The following is a 9,341-nucleotide window of genomic DNA, read 5'->3' as shown; positions in this document are numbered from 1 at the left end:
TAACTACTGCATTTTTCGGAGTATAAGACACAACTTTTTCCCTCCTAAAAGGGGGTGAAAATATGGGTGCGTCTTATACACCAAATGTAGACCCACCCACCCACTGGCCCCCACTCTTTGGCCTCTGCCTCCCAGCAATTTACCTCCTTGCAGCAAGAAAAAACAGCCCGTTTCAGCTTCAGCATGCCTAATTAGCACAAGTTGATTGTCCCTTGGATCGGCCTCCTAGCTTGTCCCAGCTTGTCCCTTAGATCGGCCTCCCAGAAACGACTCTCAGCTGTTTCAGGCTGCAGGGATTGCCATTGCCTATTGCTGTGCAGGCCTCTGCTGCTTGCTGCAAGGAGGTAAATTGCTGGGAGCAATTTTTTTCCCTTGTGCTAATCAAGCTATGCTGAAAATGAAAGTAAAACAGGCTATTTGCTGTTTGGTGCAACAAGGCAAAATTGCTGGGAGGCAAAGGCAGATTTCTTTTTGTTTTCCTCACCAAAAAAGGTAGGTGCATCTTAATAGTCCGGAGCATCTGAAAAATATGGCATTTCTCCTGCTATCTAAAACTCTTTTGGCTTTTGCTCCTGGTGAAACAAAGGACATGAACATTTGTTTTGTTTGCTTCTCTCAAAATGTAATTGATCTTCTATGATTTGACAGAATTCCGATATACAATATTTTCTTCAATTTCTGAAAGAAAAAATATTTTCCATTTCACACATACCTCTCCCCCAAAGGAAATGGTTTCTCTGCTTAAGAGCTTCATTGGTTCTTCATGGACCCCTGCATCCATCTACATCTTTATGTTGGAGCTTAAATATCTTACCATCACTGAATGACTGTAAAAACCAAAACCAACCACCACAGCCAATACAATGTAACCCTGAGAGTAATAAAAAAGATTGAATTTAGAAAACTAGAATAAAATATATTTCAAACATATCTCATCAACCCTAAAACAATTGTTAGATTTCTATCTTATTTCTCCTTCAGGAATTAAAGCATTTCAAGGTCCAATCCCTATGACAACTCTTTGATATAGGTTAACTGTAAAATTGGGACTGGCAAAAAGTCATACCAGTAAGCTTCCATGATTGAGATTAATTTGAACTGGGCCTCCTAGGTTCTGATCAATGACTAACATACACATAATATATATACTCTGGTATTGTACTACAAAATGTGATCTCAATGTGACTGGGATTTTCCATATCAAGTACTTATTACAACTATTGAACCTGTCATTTAAATTTTTTTCCCAGTGTTGGAGCATTCACAACTTCTGCAGGCACGTTGTTCCACTTATTGTTCTGTCAAGAAATTTCTCCTTAGTTCTAGGTTGCTTCTCTCCTTGATGAATTTCCACCCATTGCTTCTTGTTGTACCCTCAGGTGCATTGGAGAATAATTTGACTCCTTCTTCTTTGTGGCAACCCGAGATATTGGAACACTGCTATCATGTCTCCCCTAGTCCTTATTTTCATTATACCGAGTTCCTGCAACCGTTCCATGTTTTAGCCTCGTCCCCTAATCATCTGTTACTCTTCTCTGCACTCTTTCTAGAGTCTTAACATCTTTTTTACATTGTGGCGACCATAACTGAATGTGTTCCAAGTATTGCCTTACCAAGGCATTATAAATTTCACGTGATCTTGATTCTATCCCTGTGTTTATGCAGCCCAGAACTGTGTTGGCTTTTTTGGCAGCTGCAGCACACTGCTGGCTCATATCTAAGTGGTTGTCCACTAGGACTCAAAGATCCCTCTCACAGGTACTACTATTGAGCAAGGTGCCACATATACAATACTGGTGCATTTTGTTTTTTTGGCCTAAATGTAGAACCTTACTTTTTTCACTGTTGAATTTCATTTTGTTAGTTAGTGCCCAATGTTCAAGTCTGTCAAGATCCTTCTGTATCTTGAGCCTATCTTCTGGAGTGTTGGCTATTCCTGCCAGCTTGGTGTCATCTGCAAATTTGATGAGTTCCCCATCTATCCCCTTGTCCAAGTCATTGATGAAGATGTTGAAGAGTACTGGGCCTAAAACAGAGCCTTGGGGTACTCCACTGCATACTTCTCTCCATGTGGATGTAGTTCCGTTGAGGACTACACGTTGAGTGCAGATGGTCAGCCAGTTGCGAATCCATCTGCTGGTGGTGCTGTCTAACCCACATTTTTCTACTTTTATCTAGTAGTAGGTTGTGGTCTACTTTATCAAGTGCCTTACTGAAGTCCCAGTAAATTATATCGACAGCATTCCTCTGGTCTACTAATTTTGTCATTTTGTCAAAGAATGCGATTAGATTAGTCTGGCATGGTCTGTTTTTGACAAACCCATGTTGGCTTTTGGTTATTACTTTTTTTATTTTTATTTTTATTATAAAAGGTATTATGTTCAAACTACAAAATCCGGCAAAATAAAAGTGATGGCCATTTCTTAGGAGCAATGTTTCTTTATTATCATAACAGCAAAATAAAATTTATGATCTGGGTCTCTCCTTTTTGCCTTTGTACAAGGCTAACAAGGAAACGTTTGCCACTTTGACAACCTTGAAACGAACTCCAGGAATGTCACCAACAGCATGTCCTTTTCGACCAAAGCCAGCAACTAGAACCTCATCGTTCTCCTGGAATTCAATGAGTAAGTAGAGTTAATGTCATTCAATTAAAATTTACTAAACATCTATACAACCGTGAATCTTATGAAGGCTCATTTTGCTACATAAACAAAATCCATTACTTGTTTTTAAAAGTTGAGAAATGAAAGAACAGGAAAAAAGAAAACCTTAATTTCCTGCAGTGTTTTTCTTTTCTTGAGAAAAATCTGAATACTAGAAACCAAGTTCATGGTCCAAATATATCTCCCAATAATTGTCCACAATACTAAGCCCCAGGAAACTGTTTTATTTCAGGGTCCATCATTCCCCTTCATATACAGTCAGCTAGTGATTTTTCTTGTGTTCGATTTTATCCTCTTTATAGATATATATGCAGGTTGTATTGTAGGTTTGTGTATGTATAAGAAAGGAAAAGAGATTAATTGATCATCTACGTTTCTAGGTAGGACACTTTTTAGTTAAGTGCCTCCCTGGAAATTTTTAGAATCTTCTGTACAAATATTATAAAGAATTTGAGTCCCAATTATTGTGAAAACACATTGCTAATTCCTACTGTTATATAAATATTAATTATTCACCTCAATAAAGTTCAAACAACCATCATTGGGAACAAAAGCTGTAATCTTCTTTCCATTCTTGATGAGCTGGACTCGGACACACTTTCTAATTGCAGAATTTGGCTGCTTAGCCTCTACGCCACTAAAATGAAAATAATGAATGTATGCTTAATTTTTTTACCATCACAAGCTACACATATTTTTGGCTAGGATATAAAAACATTTTATTTAGTAAAAGCATATTTTGCAATCCCCACCACTTTGCACTAAGCCAAACCATCTGACATGGGTCAGATTCAGCTTCTCTTCCATTTGTGGGAACATTTCTTAGAGTTCAAAACATTCCAGCTAGCATAAAGGGGAGAAGATCTTTGCAGATTTCTTTTCTTTGTATCTTTCAATGTTTCACACAGTTTTTCAAATTTCTGGAGCAAATTTTTAAAGAAGGAGAGCACACAAAACTCCAGCAGAAACTGCTATATTTTCCATTCCTTCCATGAGATTTTCTGACAGATCAAAAGTATTCCCTGATTGAATGAAGATTTCTGTCTTTGTAAAACTGAGCTTAGTTAGTTCAATTCCTCCTATTGATGGGCTGCATACAAGAAAAAACTGAAATTCACTAAGTTAAGTAACCAAATGCCAATTCCATATTTTCAAATAAAAATTATCATGGACACCCAGAGTCTCACTTATGACACAAATAGTGAATTGCAAACCAGACACAAGAAGCATGTCCATGGAGCCTAATGTAATTTAAATCTTCAATACAAAAACTAATATCAAATTTCACTTTAGTCAGAAGATCAGATATTAAAGAAGAAATCTCCAGTATTTGATGCTATTTGTATTCTTAACAAAATATATTAATACTTTCAAAAATATATTTCCTTAAATTCTGCTTTGATTACAAAACAAAAGTAAATTTTCCCAACATTTGCCTAAGTGCTAGTAACAGGAATGTATTAGAAATGTTATTCAGTTACATAACTGCATTTATCAATTCTGCTAAACAATACAATATACCTTAAAAGAAACAACATCAATCTCTTCAGTCAAAATCAAGATTCAATGAATTCCTAGTGAAACTCACACTTTTTCCAGAACAATTCCCTTGGCATGCGAAGCTCCCCCAAAAGGATTGGCTTTCAAAGCAGTACCCAAATGGGCCTTCTTGTATTGCTTGTCATGCCATTTCTGTTCACGACGGTGACTGCGCAGCTTCCTGGCTGTACGAAGTCCACGACACTTGCCTAGAAAATGGTATGATAAAAGTTATTAGGAATTACAATTAGGTCTGTAGAAGTTGACCTTCATCAACTTTCCATATTTAAGTATGATTTATAAGATTCGTCTTTTTAATCTTCTCAAAATGTCACTAATTTTGCACTGTTATTTTCCAATACTACATCCAGGAATTTTCTTTGCAAATTTAAGTAACTTGTTATACAAAAAAGGAGGTACTTTATGCTAAAGCCTTATAAACAAAATTTGGAAGATCCTGTGCTTCAGTGTCTCATGTTCCCCTCTGTGTGTGTAGGCACACAAATGCATATAAATAAGGTGACCAGACGTCCCGCTTTTTAATAATTTGTCCTGCGTCTTGCGGCATTTCAAAAGTCTTGATTTAAAAATTTTTTTTTTAAAAAAAGTCTCACCTTCAGACGCAGACACCATTCACTCCCATTCTGAAAATGGGAGGTGGCAACGCAAGAGGAGGAGGAGGAGGCGGCAGAGGTGGGGAAGTGGGTGTTACAGATGTCAAGCGGCGTCTGTCCTCCGCTCGCTCTCACGAGAAAGACGCCGCTTGACTTTGCCTGTCGGAGGCTGCCTGCAAGAGCCGAGAAGGTGCCTGGAAGAGCTGAGAAGCAGTGCAGCAGCCGCTCCTCCTCCTTCAGCCAGGTGACAAGACCCAGCGTGCATGCGCAGCCCCCCCCCCCAATGGTGTCCTGCTTTGCCATCGCTGAAATCTGGTCACTTTAATATAATGTATCTTCGGACTTTTGATGTTTCAATCTGGTTTCCTTTCTTTATAACACATTCTCAATTTATTTTAATTTTCTTTTATTTATAACATATCTACCAGTAGTAACAAATGGGAATTTATATCATTGTTCATTGCAGCTTAAATGGGAATTTAAATATCCAAACTAGAGAAGTCGGAGTTTTGTAAGCAAATCTCACTACGTAAAACAAATTTGACGGTCAATTTGACGGTTTTAATTTGGCCATTATTGAATATGTATTTTAATTGATATTTTAATTTTGTATATTTAACGGTTTTAACCTTGGCTGTACACCGCCCTGAGTCCTTCGGGAGAAGGGCGGTATAAAAATTTAAATAAATAAATATGATGTAAAAAAATCATTTCTTTCTTTTGACCACCCTTCCAAAGCAAGAGGTGGCATTCCCAAAATCCCTAATCCAAAACCAGATCCTTACTTAACCAGTTCATAACCCCAATTTCTATATATTTACACTTTTTACTTTTTCCCCAAAAACGTATAGGTATAGACTTTTAACCCCCGAATTCTCAGAGGAGCGGTCATGCAGACTACAGGCTCATTATCAACATCCCGAAGTTACCACAGATGGGAAACGTTGCTCTCGAATGTATTTTCAATGCCACGCTCTTCAAGCCTGCTAAGTCGGAATTCCCACATCCCCCAACGAGCAACAACTCTGGCTGGGCTTGTTGGGGAAGCTGGGATTTGGGCTTCAACGCATCCTTAGAAACTCAGGTTAGGAAAGATTCCGAGAGTAGGCAATCCCTGCTAGCCGGTTTTTTAAAATCTACCATCGCCGTCATCTCGTATCAGGGAGCTCTGAGGACTAACAACACGAGTAGCGACTAATGTTAGGAACCCACAAGGAGGGCCTCGTGGTCCTTAGAAAAGATTGAACAATGATCGCTCTGAGCGGACGAGGGGTGTGTGTCTTTTTTTCCGCCCGCCAAGAGGCCTCAGCCGCCCTGCGGTCCCTTTCATCTCCCCTGTTTAGCCACAATGCGACGCCCAGACTCAGAGCACCTCACCCATCGTGTCGTCCTCGGATCCTGAGGAGGAAAAAGAAAGACCCAGAATGCACCGGCTTCGAGGACCCCCTCCGTCTCGGGGGGGGGAAAGGCTGTCTAACCGAGAGCCTGTTCCAAAGCCGCAAGAAAGATGGTTGACGAGGCGCGGTGCATTGTGGGAAATTCAGTTTGGCAGCCGTTTTTTTTTCCGACAAGAGTCTCACTCTCTCAAGCGTTAGAAACGGTAGACTACCAACCCTCCCTTTGCAAGATTACAGCCGTTTAGGCCGGCTTTCTTTGCGAAGGCGGATTCTGTGAGAGTGTCTCTTTTGTGTGTGTATCCTTGAGGCGTTTCTAATTTATTAGGATCACGTGTCAGCGGTGTGGTAATTTTTTTTTCTCCGCTCAGCCTCCCGCGCCCACGGTGTCGTTTGCCCTTTCTTTTCTCTTAGTAGACGGTACTATAAAACGCGGAGAGTCAGGCGCGGGGCACCACATTTACGTGAGGTCTTTGCCACCGTTACGTAGATTTGCCGCAAAGGAAGTTGGGTCTTTTTTGTCGTCTTTCGGCTCCGGCGGCGGCAGCGCGATGGGTGAGGGGCGCCCGGTATAAGCGGTCCTTCTATGTCCGGTGTCCGGGATTGGGGGGGAGCCGGGACTCTTAAGGGGAAAATTAATATCCCATTTGGTTGGTGTCGCAAGCATACGAATACATATATAATCCACATACATACATACATACATATTTTAAGCGTCAATAGTTTGCTGAGGTTTCCTTCGAGTCCAGCTCGATTTCCCTGCACGCGCCTTTTCAGTTTCCCGGCGGGGCTCGGAAGGAGTTTTCTCTGGCTTTTGGCCGCTTTTTAAAACTTGTAAAATTTAGTTTGCAACCTCGGTTTTCCCTCGGTTTTGTTTGTCACCGCAGTAAGTGTCACCAAAAGATTCAAGGGTCATCGATGGACCCCAGAATAAAAACAGTGGGGGGGGGGGGGAAAAACTCCCCATAAAAATCAGGCTTATTGAAATAAGTTCCTTCAATGATGAAATCCAGTGAAAATCCCTCTTTTGATCTCTAAATTTTCTTTTCTAGGCAAGTGCCGTGGACTTCGTACAGCCAGGAAGCTGCGCAGTCACCGCAGAGAACAGAAGTGGCATGACAAGCAATATAAGAAGGCCCATCTGGGTACTGCTCTGAAAGCCAACCCTTTTGGGGGAGCTTCCCATGCTAAAGGAATCGTCCTGGAAAAAGTGTAAGTGAGATCTCACCATTATTAACTAGAGAAAGTATGGGATGTAGTGGTCACCTAAAAGTAGTGTGGAATTATTTGCAATTGGATTGCTGCCGTTAGAGGTGCTTGGGTATCCCCCACCCCGATTCTCCATGAGTTGCAGCCTTAGAGACGATTTGTATTGGTTGTTGGAAGTGAATTTTATTTATTTATTTTATTTATTTATTAATCATATTTATATACCGCCCTATCTCCCAAGGGACTCAGTTTTTGTACCTACGAAAAAAGTCCATAATAAAAGTTAACATGTTTTTTTAGAATAAGATCTCCAAGGTTGCTGTCTTAGCACAGTTCTTCTAAATGATTTACTTCTCTGTTCTACTTATTAAAATTAGAAATTACTGTTCGATGCAGGTAATTTACATTTTGATCTCAGGACCTTTACAATCTTAAGAATGATTGAGGACTTGTCAGTTATTTCTATATTTACTGTTTCTACATTTTAATTAGAGATTAAAATGGAATAATTTAAACTTATTTTACTTTGTTGACCTTCTGAAAGGGTCTCAGAGACTTCTCAGGGTTCCCAGGGCACTCTTTGAGAAAAACTGGTCTACTTAGAACCAACCTTAATCTGTCTTTTTCATCTTTTTAAGTGTTAGATTTCTTTGGTTTTTCTTTCTAAAGCAAATGACAGCCAGTTATTTGCCTAAGGATACTTAGAAAGAAGCCCCATGGAAGTCAGAGAAACTTCAGTTTGTCTTGTTGAGTTCCATGGGTTTTGTTTTCAAGTAAGTGGTATATAGAACTATGGCCTTATCTGCAGTATTACTTACATAATTGTAAGTAACTTTTTCTTACAATAGGTGAAATTAACGTTTCAGCTTTATGCACACTTATTTGGAATAAGATCCACGGAAAATAGTAAAGAGATAGAGTGATGCCTGGATTTTGCTGTGATCCTACTTAAACAGGACAAGCTGTAAATTGTGTTTTAGTTTTGATTGTCATTTGCACATGGAAAGACAACCCCCAATATCATATGGCTTTATGATCTTAAGATTATGAGTTCAGAACATGAATACTGTATAATTAGTTGCTAATTATTATTATTGTACTGTAGAAATGTATTATAACAGCATCTTTATTGTTCAATTCATGTTTTAGTGGTGTAGAGGCTAAACAGCCAAATTCTGCCATCAGGAAGTGTGTTCGAGTTCAGCTTATCAAGAATGGCAAGAAGATTACAGCTTTTGTTCCCAATGATGGCTGTTTGAATTTTATTGAGGTAAATACATTGATGGATATAAATATGGCACCTAATTGAAGGGAACAATTATTAATTGAATAAAACAATCATTTTTTTCTTGGAACCAAATATTGTAAAAGTATGATCATGCTTTTGTCATCAAACATTAATTGTTGTCTCATTTTAAACTAGGAGAATGATGAAGTCCTGGTTGCTGGCTTCGGTCGGAAGGGTCATGCTGTTGGTGACATTCCTGGAGTTCGCTTCAAAGTTGTTAAAGTAGCCAATGTTTCTCTACTAGCCTTGTACAAAGGCAAGAAAGAGAGACCCAGATCATAATTCCTGTGATGCTGTGAATGGATCTAATAAACATTTTTATTTTAATAAGGTTTCCCTGTTGTGTCTTTCATAAAATGGCCTAGAACGTATTTCTGTAAATTTTTTATGCTGCTTTTGACTTAATTCTTACATAATATCCCAAATTTGTTTTGCTTCTATGAAGATCCTGCTGAGTTTAGGAGATTTTCATTAGTTTGCATCAATCTGAGTACGCCTTCTGTTATAGAGCGGTCCATTTTGAATAAAAAAAATGAAAAATTTAAAGTCGATTTTATAATCCTAATGATTGCTAAGCAAACTATGTTTTCTTTGATATGGTAATGTAATAAGCAAATAAAATACCTATTGT

The 9,341-nt window shown here is 39.0% G+C and overlaps 2 protein-coding genes across 2 annotated transcripts; one reads left to right on the top strand and one right to left on the bottom strand.

Annotated features, from left to right (window-relative positions):
* Positions 1-2,419: 2,419 nt before the first annotated feature.
* Positions 2,420-6,343, bottom strand: LOC131191066 (small ribosomal subunit protein uS12). The gene is made up of 4 exons (XM_058168818.1): positions 6,197-6,343; positions 4,255-4,414; positions 3,183-3,303; positions 2,420-2,613 (listed from the first exon to the last, which is right to left on the bottom strand). The coding sequence occupies exons 1-4, from the start codon at positions 6,198-6,200 to the stop codon at positions 2,467-2,469; spliced, it is 432 nt and encodes a 143-aa protein (XP_058024801.1). The 5' UTR covers positions 6,201-6,343; the 3' UTR covers positions 2,420-2,466.
* Positions 6,344-6,611: 268 nt separating this feature from the next.
* LOC131191067 (small ribosomal subunit protein uS12) lies at positions 6,612-9,042 on the top strand. Its single transcript, XM_058168819.1, has 4 exons — positions 6,612-6,768; positions 7,266-7,425; positions 8,572-8,692; positions 8,846-9,042. The coding sequence occupies exons 1-4, from the start codon at positions 6,765-6,767 to the stop codon at positions 8,990-8,992; spliced, it is 432 nt and encodes a 143-aa protein (XP_058024802.1). The 5' UTR covers positions 6,612-6,764; the 3' UTR covers positions 8,993-9,042.
* Positions 9,043-9,341: the final 299 nt, after the last annotated feature.

Source organism: Ahaetulla prasina, chromosome 2 (genome assembly GCF_028640845.1).
Source record: "Ahaetulla prasina isolate Xishuangbanna chromosome 2, ASM2864084v1, whole genome shotgun sequence".
Lineage (NCBI taxonomy): Eukaryota > Metazoa > Chordata > Lepidosauria > Squamata > Colubridae > Ahaetulla > Ahaetulla prasina.
The sequence above is the reverse complement of the archived record's forward strand: the minus strand, read 5'-3'. Positions and strand labels throughout refer to the sequence as shown.